The sequence below is a fragment of the Amphiura filiformis genome, chromosome 1 (assembly GCF_039555335.1).
Source record: "Amphiura filiformis chromosome 1, Afil_fr2py, whole genome shotgun sequence".
NCBI lineage: Eukaryota > Metazoa > Echinodermata > Ophiuroidea > Amphilepidida > Amphiuridae > Amphiura > Amphiura filiformis.
In genome coordinates this window covers 47,984,541-48,008,053 of record NC_092628.1, presented here as the reverse complement: position 1 = coordinate 48,008,053, position 23,513 = coordinate 47,984,541, and the positions used below count along the sequence as shown (strand labels likewise).

General features: G+C 34.0%; 1 protein-coding gene across 1 annotated transcript in view; it reads left to right on the top strand.

The window, feature by feature from the left end:
- The window catches only part of LOC140161228 (spectrin beta chain-like), a 130,901-nt gene that overhangs the window by 5,249 nt on the left and 102,139 nt on the right, over window positions 1-23,513 (top strand). The window contains 6 exon segments of the mRNA XM_072184684.1: window positions 144-273; window positions 1,574-1,744; window positions 2,198-2,311; window positions 6,785-6,852; window positions 9,317-9,397; window positions 11,109-11,224. Of these exon segments, the coding sequence (XP_072040785.1) occupies window positions 145-273; window positions 1,574-1,744; window positions 2,198-2,311; window positions 6,785-6,852; window positions 9,317-9,397; window positions 11,109-11,224 (679 nt within the window). The 5' untranslated portion in view covers window position 144.

Below are 23,513 nucleotides of genomic sequence, written 5' to 3'. Positions count from 1 at the left end.
ATTGTCTGTAAAATCTGCAGTACTATAATATTACAAATTCTCTTGAAATAAATGTAGGCCTTTGTAAATGTTTATTCAGGCATCAAAAACTCAAATGTTTAGGATAATCACCAGTTTCCTTCGTTTTTATTTGATTTTTACAGAATGGCATCGGTAACATCGAAAAAAACAGCATCGCAGTTTGAGAAGGGTCGCATTGAAGCACTGAAGGAGGAACGAATCAAGATTCAGAAGAAAACATTCACAAAATGGATCAACTCCTTTTTAGATAAGGTAAGCAGGGTTCCCAGCCACTTGGGGAAATCAGGAAAATTAAAATCCATTTTTGCCAGGAGTTTGAGGTTTGAGAAAAATGTCCAAAGTGGAACTGAGTTTATATTTGATACTTTTGGAAAGAATTCTCAAAACAGTCCTCATCTAAAAAAACTTTTGAATCCATTAAGTGCAAGCGCAACCCCTATTTTGAGCTTCATTCCTATATGTCAATTGTATTGTACGCCAAAAATAATGATGTCACGTTTTATATGAGACGATAGATGCACGACAGCAGCTAAAAAACAATACCTTTATTCTCATTCTTAAACACTTCAATTCAAATAAATATATTTATACCAAATTTTAATCAAATTAAATCCTACATTTTACAAGGAATTACCTTAGAATTGGTCAGTCCCCTTGTTACATTCTGCACCTCCGATTGGTTCAAATAGCATGTACGAGTATCGTGTTGACATGCACACGCTAAAGTGTGTGATATCATGTCATATCACACAACTAAGAACCAATAAGATTGCAGCAACTTTCTTAAGTGTTTAAGGTGGTAACACCCCTTGATAAATTTGTGACTATTTTTGCATTTTTCTCAAAAAATAATAACACGCTGGTAACAAAGGTTATGTATATTATAGGGGCAAGGAATCCAGTTTAATACTACACTGGAATTTTAGTGACTCCAAGACAAGTGGTACGTTATTTATGATAAGAAAAGAGGTACCGCTAGAATGTACCTCATTTCTTAACATACATAATGAACCACTTGTCTTGAATCATTGAAATTTCAGTGAAGTAATTGGGATTCCTTACCCCTGTAATATACATAACTTTTGTTACCAGTGTGTAGTTATTTTTTGAGAAAAATGCAAAATTAGTCACAAAATTTATCAGGAGATGTAGTACCACCTTAAGAAATAAATATTTAAGGGGGTACTACACCCCTGCCCAATTTTGTGCCTATTTTTGCATTTTTCTCAAAAATTATAGCGCATTGGTGACAAGTAAGATATGTATATTATTGGGGCAAGGACTACAACTACTGCACTCGAAATTTTATTTTAGTACAGACAACAGTTGTGGAGTTACAGTCAAAAATGAGGGAAAACCAATATTTGATCAATAAATCAATAACTACTTGCCGTGAGTTGCTGAATTTTCAGTGCAGTAGTAGTAGTCCTTGCCCCTATAGATACATCTTTCTTGTCACCAATGCGCTATAATTTTTTGCGTAAAATGCAAAAATAGGCACAAATTGGCCAGGGTGTAGTACCCTTAAACAAGCTGTTAACTTATTTTGCAGGTGAATCTCCATGTGACTGACCTGTTTGTGGATTTGGGAGATGGCAAACTACTCCTCAAATTGCTGGAGATCATCTCTGGTGAGAAGCTGGGACGAGTCAACAAGGGTACCCTCAGAGTCATGAAGATGGAAAATGTGGGCAAAGCTCTCAGGTTTTATCCACTAAAGTAAGTTGACACAAAAGGCATTCCAAGACCATGTGTCACCATGTCAGTTGTATGTTAAACCTCTTATTTAACCTATATATTTAAGCTGAGGTATGATCAAGACATGATTCTTGAAATCTGAACAGGTAGTCACTGCCACACTTACCAAAGATTACTGATCTTTGAGCAATCTTGTGGTTGTGTACCCTGATATGAATGAGCACAATATTTCCCTTTTCTCCTTTAAATTGTGGTGAATGGACAGAATAAAAGTCTTGGTTGGGCAACTTTGTTCTGTAGTTTACAAGCTTGCAGCTTATAGACAAAAACTGCATGCTATCATGGAGGTCACAAACTGATATATGTGACTACAAGATCTATTAAAGTTGGTAATATCTAACTCATCAGACTAACAAAATACTACATGTATATACTTAACAATTTCTGTTTAAAATTGTGTTTTTTTTCCTACTGTCAGGTCCGCCTTGAAAGTATTGGTGCAGAAGACATAGTAGATGGCAATCCTAGGCTTACACTGGGCCTAATTTGGACTATCATTCTTCGCTTTCAAATACAAGATATCCATATTGACGTAAGTGAATTTGTATGTTTTTTATGTGATGGGTAACATTTAAGGGATCTGGAATGAGCGTTTTGAGCATTTCGACAGTATTTCTGTGGGACATGAGAGTACATCAGACATATCGAATTGCATTCTGAATACGAAGAACGTATTTCTGATATCAAATAATTTTCACTTTTTTTTTTTTTCTATATAATACAAATTTTATGCCAAATTAATAAAATTTGATATTTTTCACATTTTTGATATATAACCGTCCTCAAAGTAAATTTTATAAATCTAATGATATATTCTTAAAGTGTATGTAGCTTGGAGGAAAAGCCAACGATCAATTGAAAATTTTGACATTTCATATTGAAGATATGGATTTTTTTCCCAAAAGACCAAATTTTTTTTTTTTTTTGGTGTTTTGGGAAAAAAATTCATATCTTCAATATGAAAGGTCAAAATTTTCAATTGATCATCGGCTTTTCATCCCACCTACATACACTTTAAGTATAAATCATCAGATTTATAAAGTTTACTTGAAAGTACTGTTATATCAAAATATCAATTTTAATTATTTGCCATAAAATGTTGCGAATTTCAAAAAATCAAAATTATTTGATATCAGAAGTACATTCTTCGTATTCAGAATGCAATTCGATATGTCTGATGTGCTCTAATGTCCCACAATAAATACTGTCCAAACGTTCATACCCCATCCCTTAAGGGGGTACTACACCCCTGCCTAATTTTATGCCTATTTCTGCATTTTTCTCACAAATTAAAGTGCATTGGTGACAAGTAAGATATGTATATTATAGGGGCAAGGACTACAACTACTGCACTGGAAATTTTTATTTCAGCACAGACAACAGTTGTGGAGTTACAGTCAAAAATGAGGGAAAACCAATATTTGATCAATAAATCAATAACTACTTGCTTTGAGTTGCTGAATTTTCAGTACAGTAGTTGTAGTCCTTGCTGCTATAATATACATATCTTACTTGTCACCAATATGCTATAATTTTTGAGAAAAATGCAAAAAATAGGCACAAAATTAGCCAGGGGTGTAGTACCCCCTTAAGATAATTACATTGGTTATTTTGTTTTTTGGATAACTTTTATCTTAAAAGCCCTTTGGTTGGTTGATTCATCCCTTATTCCCCTTTCCAATTTTTTTATACAAGGGGTGGTCCCTTTGTGTGCCTACTTGTTTGATATCTTTTTGTGATTGTTTTGGTTTTCGCACTTTTTATTGGTTTGCAGTTTGTTTTGGCCACAGGTAACACAATATACCGGTAATAGATCAGTTATTTTAGATTTTAGTGTTGCTACATCAGTTGTATTTGTTTGTTTGTGAGTGTGGGGAGGGTTGGAAGCACATTTACAGTGTGAAAGGTATTTGTTGCAGAATATATGTGAAGATGAATTTTACCCTATAAAAACTAAATTAAAAAGTTTTAAATGCGAAATGATCTGTGCACATTATGCCAAGCTTTGTATGGGAACATATCGCATTGTTATTAAACACCCCCTCCCCCAACCCGTAATTTTTTTTAATTAAAAACAATTTTATTTCATTATAAATGAAATGATTGTAAAATGTTGGTTGAGCATAAAGTGTTCTTCAAGTCACTTGGTGCATGTTAATATCCATTGGTTACTGGTTCAAGCATAGCTAGGCTCATACACATATTCGGAATTATGCAATCAGTGGTTCACAACAAAAAATAAGTGTGAGCCAGTTGACCAAGCAACGGTCATATTTCTAATGTGTACTATGCCAGCGAATTTTCCCTGTAATGCTTAATTTTGGTGTGAATATGTTATACGCAAGCAATTAGTCTCTGCATTCATAAATCAATGACAGCCCGGTCATATTGGAATCGGAAATTGTATTATTATATATTTCTTTTGTCTTCTATTGATTAATAATAGCATGATCAGTAGAATCAAAATAATCTTTATGGTAAAATATGGACCATATACCAGGGACAGACTTAGGTTTCCGTTTTCTACTGGCCCTCCGGGCCAGTGAAATGGCAAATCTAGTGGCCCTGCAATAAATTTACTGGCCCAGCTTTTTTCAATTTGTTCTACTGCAAAAAAAAATGAAAAAAAAGACCTTTTTTTTTTTGGTTTTTTTTTAATCATGTCATGAAATGTGTATATCGCGAATTTCAAAAAATCAAAATTTTATGATATCAGAAGCACATCCTCGTTTTGCAAATGCAATTCGATATGTCCGAATCAAAAAATATGTGGAAACTTTGCTATCCGAGCCCTTTAAATGCAAGCAAACCTTAAAATTTTAAGATTTGTTTTGTACTGAATGTACTCAATGTAGAGAATGTATAAAAAGTCACTAACACAAATTCAGTCAGTAGTCCTGCCTTTTTTAGTTCCAAAAGTTCACAAAGGTTCAAATATGTGTTTTTTGCGGTATCGCTATCATCATCAGATAGAACACCAAAGAGATTGGAAGTAGTACTAGTACGTAGGCCTACTATCGACGTGAAAAGCAGCCGTAGGCCTATATTTCCAACTTGCTAGCAACACAAGAATAAGAATATAAATACGAAAAATCATTAAATAAAGATATAAATTACAGATGACAGATGGAGCAGAAACTGTGTAAATATGGCCATCACTGATTATACATTGTATCTTGTCTCAAATGTGTTATATCAGGCTCAAAAATCTAGTGGCCCGCCGGGCCAGCATTGTTGGAAGTTTACTGGCCCGAAGCAAAATCCACTGGCCCCGGGCCACCGGGCCACTGCTTAAATCTGTCCCTGCCATATACCCTGTCTTCCTTCTTTACAATGCTAACTGAACTGTAGGCCTGACTACATCATTGTCTTAGGCACACACGTACACAGCCTACATCAGTGCTCACTGCACATGTAATGAGAATTTTATGATCTCAGCTCATAGTTTTATTTATTTAATCATTGATTAGTACAAGTCTCCCTGGTTGGTTTTGATTGAATTAAACCACTTAAAATATTCACCCTGTTTGACTTGTCAGGTATGTGATATTGATTTGTTGATAATAGGCTTTTGTAAATCTAATCTATATTTATACAAGTGTCAATAAGTAATGTTGGGACATGGGATGCATGTAGTGGAAAATTTCACACTTGTTTACAATGCTTTATGAATTTATGGCACACATAATTTCTTCATTCATTACCGCTGACAAAACCAATAAATGAAATTGAAAAATATAGCATCTGGAAAGAAGAAAAACAAGCATGCCAGAACAATGTAACCCTAAAATAGCCAAAACACTTTGCAATGAGTGATAACACCCCACTGGTAATTATATGATCAGAGTAAAAGAGACAAATTGTACTTGTAAATTGGATATACCATTGACCAGAGTCTTTGTATTTCCTTTTTAAATACAAAATAGAGCAGATAAAAAGTCCTAGAATTGCTCAGATTATCTACATGTAGAACAAAGTACATTTTCAAGATTTTTTTAGACATTTCAGATTTTTTTATGTGTGAAAGCAAATATACCAACATCATACAATTAGATGAAGATGAATTCATCCAAAGATATCTTGTCTAATTTGAATTACTTTTTAAATCATCTGTGGTATGGAGTAACTTGGTTGTCTAAAAAAATGTAGATGAATAAGATACTTATTCATCCAGGCCCGTAATCAGGGGAGGCTGAGGTGGACGCCCCCCAAAAAAGGTGCACATTTTGAAAAAAAAGTCCACTTTTTCAAAATCCTCCCCAGTCCAAAAAGGTTCAAATTTTGAAGAAAAAAAATCCTTTTTCAAAATCACCCCCCCCCCCCCCAAAAAAAAAACATGTATACTCATTAGCAGAGATGCCAACCCTCCCTAATTTAGAGGGAGGCTCCCTATTTTTGTAAACATTTTGTCCATTTTGATATCCAAATTTGAAAACCTCTTTATTTTTTGTTTGAATCCTCTATATCTTCTGGATGTTAATGTTGGCACCTCTGCATTAAATATCTTGCCATGGTTGGTCTTGTCATACCCTAATAAGGTTTGAAACCTTATGTTTATGTTGCCATGGAAATAACACTTGTATGATATCTTTTTAAATTGTAATATTCCATTCATTTTCTAAAAACTATATTCTTTATGTGATCTTTGTTTTGTATTGAGATATACAGCTACTTTTTATGAGCATATGTACAGCACGATATTATGTAGTTTTGCAGAGATCAACTGTTGTGTTGTGATTTTTACTGTATCCAGATATTTAAACTTTTGCCTTATATGGTATGTTTTAAAATTTATTAAACTGAGAAAGTTCAAATACAGCACTATTTTTCACTTTTACCAAATTAAATTAGGTAAATTACAAGCTCGGTTTATTGGGGAAATAATGATTTAATGTTAATGGGTTTTTTTAATTTAAGATATAGTGGTATGTTTTGATGAGTTAATAGCTATTAGATATTTTTATTTTTATTATAATTTTCTTTTTAATTTGATTGTTACTTGCAGGAGGAAGGAGCTGAGACTAAATCTGCCAAAGAAGCTTTGTTGCTATGGTGTCAAAGGAAAACTGCTGGGTAAGAATAAGTTCCGGTGTGTAGAGAATAGGGAGCTTGGGGAAAAATCTCTTGAATACTCGGTTTCTTTTCTATGACCAAAAATGACCTAAATTTCAGTCACTTTGGTAAATGTTAGAAGAGTTTGTTAATACTAACACTTGTAGCTATTATGCATTTGAATGGATCTTCATATTTATCAACAGTCATCTTCATTGTTGGAAAATGTCTCATATGAAATAATACCTAATGACTTATCCTTCAGTTTTAAGCAATTCTTGCCAATTTTTTTACGCTTTTGCTGGGATCACTGATACAGAGATGTGAAATTGCCGGAAATTTGACCAAAAAAATTCTGCAATTAGATGATTATATTTCGTCATAAAAAGAGCCAAACATTTTTTAGGAGGGGGTGATACCCTGCAGCCTATTCCCTAAACAAAACCCCCTAAATGTTCAATACTGCATGCAGGCCACCTGTCCAAGGACCAGATGGATTTTCAGGATATGGATATGTTGCCCATTTACATCCCTGCTGATAGTACCTTAAGGTTACAAAATGTTGAAACATTCGAGCCAGGTATACCAACTTGGTGTGGGGAACAAAGACAAGATAAAAACTAATACAGTATGTAAACCAGAATGGTGTACACTCTTACTGCACTAGAAAAATACAAAACCACAAGGATGGTAGACAAAGTTAACAAAATGTAGGTAGAAGCATCAAATTCTTAATTTTCATCATAAACAGACAATACATACTTTGCTGTCATATAGGCCATATCAAAACAATTTTTTTTCTATAAACCATGTTTTATGTCAAATTTATTCTTCTAGATATATAGGCCATACATGAGAAATAAATTCCAATAATTAATTGATGTTTAGTGACAAATTAATCATTCATTTCAGTTGGGCTATTCCATTTGGAATACATACACCGCTATGAAAGACATGACCTTAATCTCCTGCACAGGGGGTTTTAAATTTACACTCCCTGTGTGGAATATTAAGGTCATGTCTTCCGTAAGGGGTGTATGGATTTCAACTGGAATAGCATCTTGTATAGGAAACTGTGCATATTAAAACATATTTTGGGGGAATAAGCCTTCATTGTTATTACTTTAAAGAATGGGTCATCCAAATGCCCAATCAGGGAAAGGATCAAGAAGGGATTTTGATGAAATTTAGAGAGATAAATTTACTGTTTCAAAATAGACAAAGTCTCCCAGTTTCACTGTATGATCTTCCTTTGGATTTACTGTATGCATATAAAAAGAGAAAATTAAATGTCATTGTTTGACTGTACCAGGAACAGCTGTTACTGATTACGTGTCTATTATATTATTATAACAGACAAATTTATTTTAACAAAACTGATTTCCAAGCCGCAACAGGTCTGTGTGCTGCTTATTGTATCATTAATATAAAGATTCACTGGCATAATTATTGCCCATTACAAACTGAATATTAATTGAATTAATTAAAGATCGATATGTGACCTGATCCACAGCCTCATCTCCCTACTTTTTCCTGTCTAAATGGAGATTTTGGCATCAGAAGAAAGCTCATATTTTTCTCATCATCCCAGTGAAATTTTTGCACGAAAAAGTGATAGCCTCATCCCCAAATGTGGTATACCACCCATACGGTTCTATGGGCCATTGTCAAACACGTTTTTACTTCTAATATCAAAACAGCTAGTGTAATCTGGCTCAAAATTTGGCAATTGGATTATTTTGGTCATTCAAAGTGAGGTATGAACCACAATATGAACAAATCTGACCACCTACCTTAAGTCATATATTAGTTCGTTTTGTTTTTTCAATTTTGTAATACATTAATATTTACAATGGGAATTCAAAACATTTCAGACAAAAAAAGTCACATTCCTCATTATTCTGTAAAATTTCTGGTTAAATATAATTATGACAATTTTCAAAGGAATTTGGGCCCATCATTATAAAGTCCAATATTTGGCAAAATTAGTTATTTTTCAAAGAAAAATGTGGAAAATTTTGAAAAAATTACTCATCCATATGTAAATGGGGTCATTGATATAAATGGTCCAAAATGTGACCCATGTTTGTGGCACACCCACATGGTCAGCTGTATATATACCCATCCCCTCCCCCTGTTTTGGTTAAATTTAGGACAGTTTTCAGAAATAATTTTGGCCCATTGTTATACCAAAAGTTCAAATTTACAGCCAAATTCCCACAATTTTTGGCAAAATTGGGTTATTTTATCAGAGAAATCTGGAAGATTTTGAAGAAATTACCCATCCATTTAAGGGGGGGTCATTGACATACCAAATGGTCAAAAATATGGCCCAGAAACATCCTCATGTGGTCATTTGTACAGGCACACCCCACCACCGTACAAAAGTATACGTTCTTGTGATTGAAATAATAAGCTGAGTAAGAGTTTTCTTTTGTAATATTGACATAAAAACACTTCTGTTCATATTGCTGTGTTTCCTTAGGTATCAAGGTGTAAATATAACCAATTTTACAACAAGTTGGAGAACAGGACTGGCGTTCAATGCTCTTATTCATGCACACAGGTAAGCATACATAACATCAAGAGTTAAAATTAAGAGTTACCAAGACTCCGCTTGGACTCGCCGTTGCAGTAGTGTACATGCCCGTTCAATTATACACAATTAATAACATTTTTCTAGTATTTGCTCTGATTGGTTCTTGCTATCTAAGAGTGTATTAATGTAGTATGATCATCATTATAAGAATAAAAGGTTGGATGTGTTACATAGAACTTCTTGGATTTGGCAGGAAATTTGGAATGTTGGAATTTGAAATGAAGAAGAAAATCAGTGTATGATACAGCCATGCAGCTTTTGAAATGGAACCTGACTGTTAAGGGCATTTCATGATCCACAGCATCGCCGGATTCCCCCCCACCCCCCCCACTTTTTTCAAAAAAAGTTGAGATTTTTATACCATTGGAAACCTCTGGCAACTTTAATCGTGAAATTTGACACATTGTCTATGGAGCAGTTTAATACACATAATCATGCATAACTCGTAAATGCAAAATCAGAATCAACTGCAATTTTGGGAATAAGCATTTTTCGTGGATATCTACTGAAAAATGTCATAAAAAAGGATTCTAGGATCACCAAATACTCCTTTAAATTGAAACATCAATTTGAATCCATTTATTGAAACATTGAATTGATCAAATTAGACTCAATTGATGTGCAATATTCAAGATTCATTTATACATAGCAAACAACCCATTGGGCCAAAAGTGCAGGCATGAAAGGCCAACTGTCAGTCTGCCACATTGTATAAAAAGTACATTGACTGATTACACTGATTGTTTATGCTAACAAAAAATGCTATCTGAAACTCAACTTAAAGCCATAATGTACGATTTCTGACAAATTTAAATTTTGTTATTCTTTACCCAAAATGCTGGAATAAGATTAGTAATACCAGCTAGGAAGGGTGTCTGCCAATTTTAAGCTAAAATGATAAGGTAGTGTAAAAGAAACACCACTGGATATTTTGGCAGTTTAGCATGGATTTCTATAGGTGATTTAAAATCATAATTATGTCTTTATGGTTAAATTGCTCTGTTAACCTACAAATTTGGCTGATTCCATTTAGGTGTAAGTTGGGATGTCGACATGTGTAAACGTTATAAATATGCAAAAAAAATAATTTTTTTCAATCTGGTTTGTAAGAAATGAACCAATTTCATATTTATAGATCATACATTATGGCTTTAAAACCATATTATATCATTTGCTGAGGAGAACGCCCTCAAAAATTTTAAATTCTGGTTTTTACACGATTGTAATGTACTTTAGTCAATAAAGATACTCTGCAAATATCAAGACTTTAGGTGCTGTAGTTTTGTCAAAATCTGAGATTTTGAATAAAGCGATGGAACCGGCGTTTTATTATTACGATGGAAATATTAGTCAAAACATGTATGCACAGTACATTACACGGCGGCGTATGCGGGATACATATACACACACACCCGAGGATCGTACTGTATTACAACCGCGGGAGTAACACGCATGGGCGCTAGTAGTAAATTCAATTCTCTATGCTTTACCTCACTTGTTGGCTCAAAATTAAAAGGGACATATCTGACAGTAAAAGCTAACATTTTATGGAAAATAAATACTAATCTATTTTTTACAGAAATGTTATATAATATGGCTTGAAGCTTATCTAAGAAGCCCTAAAAACGTACACATACAATATGTGTAGCTGAATCTTCCTTTGTTGTTTATTTTACAGGCCTGAGATGATCAACTTTGAAAGTTTAAAACACAACACAAATGAACATAACTTAAATAATGCCTTTGATGTAGCCTACAGTCAGCTTGGTATTGCAAAACTATTGGATGCTGAAGGTATGTTGATGTGTATGGAGGTTTGTATGTGTGTTTGTTTGTTTTTGATTTTGATTTACACCAGGGTCAACTTGAGGTCAACCTTTGGTCAAACATGTAGCTGCTTAGACTGCTGCCCTCACTCGTCAACCGTCTGGATTGACCACTGAGAAAACTATGTGGAAAAAAGTGGCAGACTTTTGCAACCAAATTCTGGTTGCAGTGAACTTTGAACTTGCACTGAGACTTCGCAGTTGTGCCTAAATTGACATTTTGACTGAGTTTGTTGTTTTTAGAACTTCAGAGTGTGATCTTGTCACGACGCGGTACACGGGCGCCGCTAGTCAGTGGCGCTATGGCACATAAATAACCAAAGTCGCAAGAGAATATTTTCATGAGTCCACCATAACATAATACGAACTGTAAGATAATCAGTTGTCACTTCGAAGCATAGTACTGTTTATATACCTCATATATAGATTCCTGTCATCTGATTGGTTGAAAGTGCAGTCATTGAATTAACTATACCCGCAAAATGAACTATGGACCGGTCCATGGAAATGAACTATGGACCGGTCACGTGCGTCACGATCAAATTGCGCGTTTTTCCCAGCGTAAAATGATATTACGCATGCGTTAATGTTTTCGCGCGCTATAATTACGCAGAAATCGCAGATTGTAATCTGTGTGCCGTTCGCATTGAAACTATTAATTTCTCTTCCCAAAATCCGCTGCTTTTGACCAAACAGATGACAAGAATCTTAAGATTTGGTATATAAAACAAATGTGACGTGTCATGTCAAAAGGAGACACTTTTGGGCAGGTTATAAATTTTGAGGTTTTACATATCTTAAATATAGAGATATTTTGCTCTACAACGCCATTTACCCCAATGAAATCTGACATTCCTAAGCTAAGATATTGAGTTCGTAAGTTATGCAGTTATAAAATTGGAAATTGAGATAGCAGCCTTTAAAAATATTATTGACAATGTTGAGAGTAGGAATTAACTTGGAAAATGTCTCACAAAATACAAGATGCCAGTTATATTCCGATCTGAAACTATCAGACAATATTTTTAACATTAATAACATCACAAATTCGCAACAAACCCAAATTGTAAAAAAATCACCCACCGGCAGATTTTTGGCTATTTCTCCATTTACGATCCTGCCCAAAAGTGTCTCCTTTTGACATGACACATCACAAATATTGACTGCTTTTTCTTTGGGGCATGGTTAAAATTATAGGCCAGCGGTGATCTCAAAACCATGACTATGCCCCTCGGCCACGCCTCGGGGCATAGTCATGGTTTTGAGATCACCTGGGCCTATAATTTAACCATGCCCTCATAGCAGTCAATATTTGTATAACATGCTTGCAGTGTAGGCGGCTGATTGGAATTAGTCTAGTCGCCGCTCAACACGCAGGTATTTTCTTTTGAGAAGAAGAAACTTTTCCTACCTTTGGGCATTTGGTGGAGTGAAGTCAGTAATGTCAGTGTGTTAGAGCAATTGTCTCATGCTCATCTATACAGCATCTTTAAAACACATTAATGATATGTAAGAGCTATGAGTAAACGCTCTTGAAATTTTTGCACTGACATCACCGACTACCAGACCAAACCCACTTTAATATCTTTGATAGATGTGATAAAATGATGGTATTCTAACCCAAGTTTATGATAAATTTCATCCTGTAATGTGATCCGATCCATTAATAAAAGCCTTATTGATTTATGAATAGTGCGCTATACCAAATTTGCAAGGCTTTGCAAGGCCTCCGCACACTTTGCAGACTTGTAGGCCTTGTTAAGCGCTGCTGCAGCAGTGGCACCCTTGTAATTGTGGATATGTGACCTGCTACCACGAAATGAGTGTAAATTTGCAAGTTGGTAGTTGAGACGTCCTGGCTGCTGCGTTGCTGTTCTTTGTTGCTGCTCAAGCTAACAGTACATGCTAAATATGGTTACATGGGCCATTCAAATAAAATACATCAACTTAGCAGCCAGGATATCTTGAAACTACCAACTTACGACTTAATGCTCATTTCATGTTAGCAGGTCACATATAAACTTGAATATAACAACTTCAATCATAATTGTGATAAAAAAATACTTTACATCTGATGATCTGTCAATCAAATTCCAGCACCGCCTGTGATTGGTTAGTATCACATAACTAGGGTGGTGCTGTCATTAGTGTCGCGATACTTATAGAATAAAGGTATTGTTTTAGCCCCTGGAGTGCATCTATCTTCTCATATAACACGGGCGACATCATTATTTTAAGTAAAACAACGAGGCGAAGCCGAGTTGTTTTACGCCAAAAATAATGATGTCGCCGTGTTATATGAGACGATAGATGCACGACAGCGGCTAAAAACAATACCTTTATTCTCATTCTTAAACACTTCAATTCAAATAAAAATATCATACAAGTATTAATCAAATTAAATCCCACATTTTGCAAGGAATTACCTAGGGCTTAAAATCGATCAGTCCCGTTGTTGCTGTGCGCCTCCGATTGGTCCAAATAGCAAGTACGCGTATCGCGTCGACGCACACGCGCTGACCCGTGTAATATCGTGTCATATCACACGGGAAAAGCTGGGTAAGAACCAATAAGATTGCAATAACGTTCTCAAGTGTTTAAGAATAACCAATCACAGGCCGTGGGGTAGTTTCACTGACAGGATCGTCAGGTGCTAACTAGTTTCTTTATTTCTGGCTTTATTATAATGAAATCAAAAAACAAAGTTTGAAATAAAAATATGTTTATTTGATTCTGTGGTTTCTAGATCTCATATTAGGAAGTCGTAAGTATTACAAGTATTTTTGTTTTATGCAGGCTCAAAAAGAATCATGCTTTTAGACCAGAGCAGTATGTAATTATTATTATACCTGGGCGTTTTCAGTGATAACATTGTGTATTTGCAGACCCAATTTCACAAAGATATATTACAAGTGCATGAACTTTTCATTTTTGCTTTTTAACCGTCCTAACTGTGTGGGATCTACATGCACTTTGCTCTTGGGCACTTGTCATTATGTAAGTCTATGATCAATTTTGTGCATATTTTGAGGAAGCAAAATGGTTTGAGGTACTTGCATTGCAACTTTTTTTTTTGCACATCAGATGGCCGTTTCTGAAACCAAGACCCGGTGTTGATTTGACAAAACCTATGGATGCATCATAAATAACAAAGTCAATCTTATGTTATCCATAATCGCCTTTATGACTAATATGTGTGATTGTAGGTCAATAGTCTAAAAGGTCATTAGTCTGACACCCAATTACTTAGTTATAAACCCTAATCCTAACTTTAACCTAACCTGAAACTTGGCCCTAACCCTAACAAAAGCCATAATCCTAGTCCTAACCTTAAACGTAACCTTAACTTTAATCTTAAACTTGATCCTAGCCCTAGTCTAACCCTATCCCTACCACTAAATAACTCTAACCCTAACCTTATCAGTAATTCATACACTCCTATATCAAAGCAGCCAATCAGAAAAGCGGTTAGAAAAATATGAAACATGCATTGATTGTGTATATTGTGCACTCCAGCGTACTACGCGCAGTGTTTCAGCAAGCGTGTTAAGCGTCGCGTTGATTGATTCATTTCCTGGCGGGTTGATGCATTTATATTTGTTACTATTTTCCAACATTTTGAGTGATAATATGTTATAAAAACAGAAAAATAATTTGTTTTTCCTGCTTCTCGTGTATGAAATAGGTTAATGAACTTGTATTACTTGTTGCTCAAAAAATTAGACAAAATAATGCACTTGCACTGATGTTGATGCGTCTAATGCACTCCCCCCTTTGGGGCTTGTGCATTAGACGCATCAACATCAGCGCGCATGCATTATTTTGTCTAATTTTTCTCCCAACATGTAATACGCGTTCATTAACCTATAACCGTAGAATCCTAACCTAAAATGCCCTAAACTCTATAGCTTAAACCCATTTTTGGTCTAATGACCCTTCAGACTAATGTGCCATTCCCAATAATATGTATTATAAGTATTGATATTTATCATAGAACCCCATAATGTTAGATGAGTAAAATGTACTTATGAGTTATAATAAGGTGGCTGTAAATCTTTGTGAAATAGATTCCCTGATTTCTTTTCAAAATTGTCAAGATACACAATGTTCTCACTGTAAAACTAACAAGATGTTATGTGAAAGTGGTTTATTTTATGCACTTTACTGATAAAATTACAATCATGAATTTGAAACAATTAAAATGAAAAATACTACTTACCTGATACATTTAATGTATTTATCTCTTCAATCTTCTAATTGATTGGTGACACGCTGAAAGATGATTTTTTTTTCTATTTTCAAGATTTCTCAACATATCTACACACCAATGAATCTCTTTTGCACATTGATACTTTCATGATTTTACTTTTGTTATTTTATCAACTCTTAAGATTTTTCATGCTAATATTCACAAAGTTTTCACACATTTTTTGATCAATCACAAAATTTCATGGCAAATGCAAGACTTCCTTTGTTATTTTTATCAACTATAAAATTCTTCACATTGATATTCACAGGCAGTTTTCACAAACGTTTTGATCAGTCAAAATTTCACAGAAAATACAAGAAATGATTAGCCCCATGATTTCCACTTTTGCATACCTTAAACTGAGAAGCTGTACATTCAAGCAAACTGACCTTTTTGGTAAATCCCATAAGCCTTTGCGAGTACACCTGAGAACTCGTCATTTGACGTCACGCCAAGCTGCGCCGATGCGCACATCATTTATCCAACATTGTTACTGCATATTGCAAGTCGGCATGACATCAAATGACAAGTTCTCGGGTGTACTCGCAAAGGCTTATGGGATTTACTGAAAAGGTCAATTGAAAATGTAGTCTTAGGCCAATGTAATGTCTGTAGCTTATGTTTTTTTGTTTTACGCCAAAGCTTTGTAAATATCACTACCTTTGTATATTTTGCCCAATCCTGTCCATATTTTTTTATACTGTATAGCGCTATCAAAATAAGTAATAATTTAAAAACATTGCATAAGTCTGCAAGGACAATAAATGTCTGTATAGCTATGGCTGCATGTTTGTGAACATCCATCAAAAGGGTGCGCTTGTCGGCTGCTACATGTGTCTCTGTTTACACAATACTAGGAATAAATACCAGACTCCTCTCAAGTGCAGGTCACTTCAGAGCATCCCAAAGTCACATATGTGACCTGGCTTAGGAATATAGAGCACATACTTAAACTATGTGACCTGCCGGTGATTTGAAATGACCTCCACTTGAGATGAGTCTGGTATTTATTCCTAGCTATTATGTAAAAAGAGACACATGTAGGAGCTAACAAATGTACACTTTTGATACGACTGTACATATTTTACAAATTTGGGTAATTGACCCTCTCCTCATTGCAGTTGCTTTTTTTGCCCAAATAAACAAACCCAAGTGTCTTGCAAACATAGCATAACTGTTTAGTTTTCAGTGTAATGATATGTACTAATACAGCATGCATTATTTGAAAAACCCCTGTAAATTTAAATGTTGTCCAAATATGTGTATATCTCTGAAACCATACAGCTGTATATATGCAATACATGTATGTATTGTCGCTGGGCATGGAAAAGCTCCTATGTGTCATTGGCCCCTGAACATGTTTAAAACAAAACCACCTATGTAACCTTTTGGGCCACAATCATACAGGAGGTTTCCCTGCCCAACGGCAGTATGTTATATGCATGTTCAAAATGCATTGTAGTTAGAGCAAACAACTGGCAACTGAGATGAACATTTGTGATATTTTTGATATAATCAAATTGTTCAATTTTATGTGTTTAGATCTCATATCGTCACCCTGCTGCGATAATTGCAATAAACTTGTGCAAAATATGATTCAAGCATGCATTTAAAATTATACAAATTATCAGAAATGATCAGGGTGATTTCCTAATTGATACTTGCTTGAACCATATATTGTACCTTTTATCAAAATTACAAAAAAAATTAAATTTTAAATTATGGATTAATTTCCCTTCATATAACTCAAGTATGGGCTATAAGACATACCACACACAAGATCAAATTAATTTAAAACTATTCAAAAAACATAAAGTGTAGCCTATACTTTCTATATGTAAGGACATTTGTCTGCACACATGACAATGTACATTGTAAATATTCAACTGACAAAGATGTAAATTTGTACCAACATGTTTTTTTTTAAGTTTTTTTTTATTTTACACTAGTATTTGCATAGGAAGCATACTGTATACAATATTATTTGAAGTGAAAATACAAAATATCTTGAACATTGATAGAAGGTAATAGTACATGTAATACCAACAAAAGACACCAAATATTTTAAACTTATATAATCCTTATTGGTAAATAATATATACCAAATTTAATATACAGTGCTTGAAAGTACTAACATGTTCATATTAAAATATGAACGTCATCTCAAAATATCACTGTATGATAATTATCAGATTCGGTTCACACCAGGGCTCAAAAGTAGCCAGTGTGAAAAATATTTGACAATGGTAAAATACACACACAAGGGCTACTTTTGGTAGAATTTGTCCAGGATATCCCTCATAAGCAAAAACACATTTTTGAGCCCAGGTTTACATCTTCTAGATGCAATAAATGTTATTATTATATACCGGTAATATGAAGCTTTTAGCTGTACCACAAAATTTTAATACTGCACAGAAATACCGTGCAAGATTTTCTGATACTGAACGGGAGCACACATTTTGCATTGGCACGCACTTGTAGCGCATTGCACGGCATACCTGTGCATGCGGATTGCGGAGAGACCATATCAGGCATAATTGATTTTGCTACTCAGTTTGTTGTTATGTATCACCAGCAAACATGAAAATTATTACACTAAACAACTGGTTTCCAAATGGCACCAACATGTTTAGTTTTGTACTTTAGCATTCAAAAAGCATAGAAAAGGCTTCATATTATATAATAATAATAATATTGGATGGCTTATTTTTATCATTCATCATGAATATACCGAACTCGCCTTTGGCTCGGTCGGTATTTTCATGACTTGTGCAGTATATTCTCGTATCATACTCGAAGCCATCCAATATTATATATAATTGTTGCTTATGATTATATGGATATGACCAGCCATTACTGAACAAAAGAAAAAAGTTCTCTTTAAAAAATATTATTCATGTATACCCTTTGCTAGGCAAATGGAATTGTTATCCCTCAATCTTGTTTTATTTTACATTAGTATTTGCATATAAAATAAAAACATGCATTATACAATCAGGAAAGTTTCTTTCTCAGCTTCTCTGATACAAATATTAATTGAAGACACACAAAATACAACTATCATTTTGTTTTAAATACATCTATCTTGATACAAAAACAGACATGATATACATTATTTGACCAAAAATATATACTTTACTTCGCCTCTTTTTGTATGTGTCTGCTTTGCCAATATTATTGTCACAACATGTTTACCGTATTTCGTCAAATAGTCGCCCCCCCTCAAATAAACGCCCCCACCACTTTTTTCAACCAAGATGTTTCAAAAATACAGATATTTCCATGCTATCTTGTGTAGTAAGCTTACCAAATTGCCCACATGGTCGATAATAGCGTTAATAATTGGCGAAAATCTGGATTGGAAACCCGGAAGTGAACCAGAAGTCAGTGTTTCTAGTTCATAGTTCGTCATTTTAGCGTGAGTTTTAAGTTTTCCTAATGATTTTAACGGGAATTATCGTTCTAAAATTGACCTTGAATAAACCCCCCCCCCCTTGGGAAATTGTAACGCCCCCCGGGAGGGGTTTATATGACGAAATACGGTAGTTCTGTTGAAACTATAACAAACGTAATTGATATCATATAAAAAAATAACCACACACACACACAAAAAACATTTAAAAATATAAAACAACTGCTCAGTGCCAGAAGTGGGTAAGTGCAATAGCTGCCTTGTGAACATTTGGCAATTTACACACAATGTATGGCAGCTTACCCACTTACCCACTTCTGGCACTTAGCAGTCAAAAGAATAGTGGTAAATGTTATTGTTGCTTATGATTATACAGATACAGAAATATGATCCATCATTACTGAACAAAATGATACAGTTGCCTTTTTGGGGCCACCCGCTAATTGAGCTTCATTCCTTCTATTTAAAAACAATCCATTTGTTTTAAAGAAGAAAATTTTACCCAAATGGTTACATTTCAGCACATCACATTAAAGCTCCCATTGGGTGCCCCATACCTTTTTTAAAGGAATTTTATCTCTTTTGTTTATATACACATTGTATACCCTCTGGCTTGGCAAATATTTAGTATCATTATCACTTATTTACATATTTTTTGATGTATTCTATCTCACAGTCCACTGAACTTTTTGTTTTGCACCTGTTGCATCTGAACTGTGCAATATAATATGTGCCAATGTTTACAACACTACAGTGAACAATAATATACATTCATTCAGTGCAACACATGTTAGCACGCCATCATACACTCTGTATACATTGACCTTTGCATTTGATAATCACCTCGTACAATTAATTATTCATACAGGCAAGTTGATGACGATCTGTTCATATTTATTTAGTTTTCTAAACTTTGGTTGCATATCTCTTGAAATGGATTCTATCACCCCAGTATCAGACAAAATTAATGCAGAACTATTTCTTTTTAATTAGAAAGATATCTGTTTTGCCAGCTCAATCCTATTCCTGCCGCTATTGGCAGTTGTTTTGTATTAAAAATATTTCAGGATGACACTTGAATGTTACTCTCAAGATGTACATGATAGCCATGATTTTATACTCTTTACATTTTTCCAAAAGTTACAAAACATCATGGACAGAATTCAGCTACTTGCATGCAACTTCTTGTAAGATTTACATAATAGAAGAGTTTAACTTCAACACAACACTATTTTTTCACTCACCTGGAACGTTTTCACTAGTTCGAGTATCTAGCGTCTTCAGCAGATGGTGATGCTGTGATGATATCTTGTCTTCAATCAGTGAAGGATATCACGATTGTAGACAAGATATCATCACAGCATCACCATCTGCTGAAGATGCTAGTCAAACTAGTGAAAACGTTCCAAGTGAGTGAAAAATAGTGTAGTGTTGAAGTTAAACTCTTCTATTATTTTATCTACCACTACGTATGAATATCCACTCATATTAGATTTACATAGTATTTTATATGAAGATCTTTTCGTCAGACTTCAAACCATGCTTTACTAAAGGTTCCAACCATGAGCGATAAGTTAGGGTTTATTATATTATTACAATTCTAAAATACCCCAATTATTGTTACACATACATGACCATCCACCACAAAAGGGCTGTGACATGGGCATTTTACTTTTTGAAATATTGAACAGGCACATTTTCCTAAAAATAAGCTTTATTTTGATATATCACAAGTCCCTATAAAGGGAGTAAGAAATTCAATAACTGTGTATATTCGGAAATAATTTGTTTTCTTTTTTCTATGATGTTTAATGGCTCATATCTCGGAACATGTTCTGCAGACACTACGTCCCCTTTGTGTTGGATGGTCATTATTATTTATTATAATTTGTTAATGACTCGACCCCATCTTTTCTGTGGAAGATTTTTTTAAAAAAACAGGAGACACTTTGCTTATTGTGGGAGGTTGGTATATCCTCCTGATGTGTACTACTTACAGACCTTTCCTGAGGGATCACAAATCAATCCATATTGGATCCAACATGCAAATTCTTCATGCAAGAGTGCAAAATACAGGACTAACGACTGCGGTCACTATTGCATGATGTGTGCATCACTGCAAGTAGTCCCATTACACAACCCATGATATGTTTGTCATGTAAACAAACTTTAAAAACAAAAGCAAAGATTGACTTTAATATATCATGTTTTGTTGTTTCTTTTACATCTTGTAAGTTTCAACCATAGGGGTGTGATAACTGAGGAGAAAAATAGTCAAACCTGATAATAAATTAAGCAGTGAAGTGTATATTTTAGGCCTAACATTGCATATATGTGTGGTTCACACACACAGTTTTTTAGACTCAATATGCATTAGTCGGAGCATAGTGATATCACATGTCTATACTACGGTACTAAAAACAACTTTTGGTTGGAAAGAGTATCATTACCAAACAGTCACAAAGGTCTAAATCCAGAGACTCATATACATTGTAACGTAATGCATATAAATATACAAAATATCAGAAAACATAAAATACATAAAGTAAAATTATATAGTACCTTAAAAAAAGGTACAAAGTTACATTCAGCTTTGTTAACTCAGTAGTACAATGTACAAATTTCTTACATATACAACAACACAAAATAGATATGGCTAATTTATGTTACATGTAGGCCTACATTGTATTGCAGATACATATTTTTAGTGACACTGAGCTGAGCATTCTTGACACAGTGTTCCCTTTTGTGTTTGGTGCAAAAACAATAAGTTTCATAACATTTCTAAACATGTTTAGAAATATTAATGTTATTTAAATAACACATCTGAAATTGTAAAAACTCAATCTCTGATTCAAAGAATACATATTTTGCAATCACATTATCATTAGTTATTACATTTTTGAATTACAATAAAGTGAAGAGGCACACTTATGTGCTGATTGTACAAAACTTTTGAAACTATCTATGCTGTGTCTTATGAGGTCCCGTAACTTTGGCTAAATGTCTATATACAGTACAAAGTCTGTGTGGATCAAAACTAGTATACATGACAAGAAGTCAAATTAAGGGGTATAATCCATACAAGATCCCGCTTGAACAATTTTTCTTAAACTTACAGTACCAATTAAATTTCATCGATATACTTCGAATATCTAAAATAAAAAAGAGGGGTCACGGAGTTAGTTTTTGAGAAATAACCATTTTGAAAATGCTGTTTTGGGGAAAAATTAGTACAGGCGTCTATGGGAAAATGGCAATTTTAGACATGTTTTCGATTATAGCAAAAAATCTACCCGAACAATTTTGCTTATTTTTTGATATAATATGCGCACTGATAGGATATTTCATTAAAGCTAATAAAAAATAGGGGTCACTGAGTTACTTTTTTCGCAATTTGAGCAGAAATGGCATATTTTTTGGTTCAAAATACCAGTCCGATATCATAGCGCATCACTCATAAAAAACTTGTCGAAGCTCATACGCAGCTAAATTGTCCGCATATGCAGGTGATATCGCAAACACTTGCAACATGACAGTGGGGTGATTTTCTTCGGTTTTATTAACCCTCTTGATTCAAAAGTTCTTTATAAATCGAAAACCAAAAGTGGTTAAGCCATGCGCGCCAACAAACAAAATGAGATATTTTACATAAATCTGTAATTTCAAATTGAATTGAATTTGAACTTTGTCAATGCTGCCGTTTTTTCTCGTTGTTTTGCATAGCAAAAATACTTGTAGGCCTACCTATGACAACTTTAATGACTTATTCTTCACTCCTATGGAATTTATAAACAATGTTAATTTTGTGCAGGCTATCACTGAATAGGTCTTTAATTATTAACTTAATTAGCGGATCCCGTTATTTATCATGTTTAGAATGATATTAAGGGCTGGGGTATGAGCGTTTGGACAGTATTTATTTTGGGACATTAGAGCACATCAGACATATCGAATTGCATTCTGAATCTGAAGAATGTCATTCTGATATCAAATAATTTTGATTTTTGAAATTTGCAATTTAATACACATTTTATGGCAAATCATTAAAAATTGATATTTTTGATATTTACCAGTACTTGAAGTAAACTTTATAAATCTGATGATTTATACTTAAAGTGTATGTAGGATACTTAAAGTGTATGTAGGTGGGATGAAAAGCCGACAATCAATTGAAAATTTTGACCTTTCAGTATTGAAGATATGGATTTTTCCCAAAACACCAAAAAAAATTAGGTCTTTTGGGAAAAAATCCATATCTTCAATATGAAAGGTCAAAATTTTCAATTGACCGTCGGCTTTTTCTCCCTGCTACATACACTTTAAGAGTATATCATTAGATTTATATAATTTACTTGAGGACTGTTATATATCAAAAATTTGAAAAATATCAAATTTTTATAATTTGTCATAAAATTTGTATTATATTGTGATTTTCAAAAATGAAAATTATTTGGTATCAGAAAGACATGCTTCGTATTCAGAATGCAATTCGATAGGTCTGAGGTGCTCTCATGTCCCACAAAAAATACTGTCGAAACCCAATAAACGCTCATTTTAGATCCCTTAATATTACTTAAATATCATCTCATT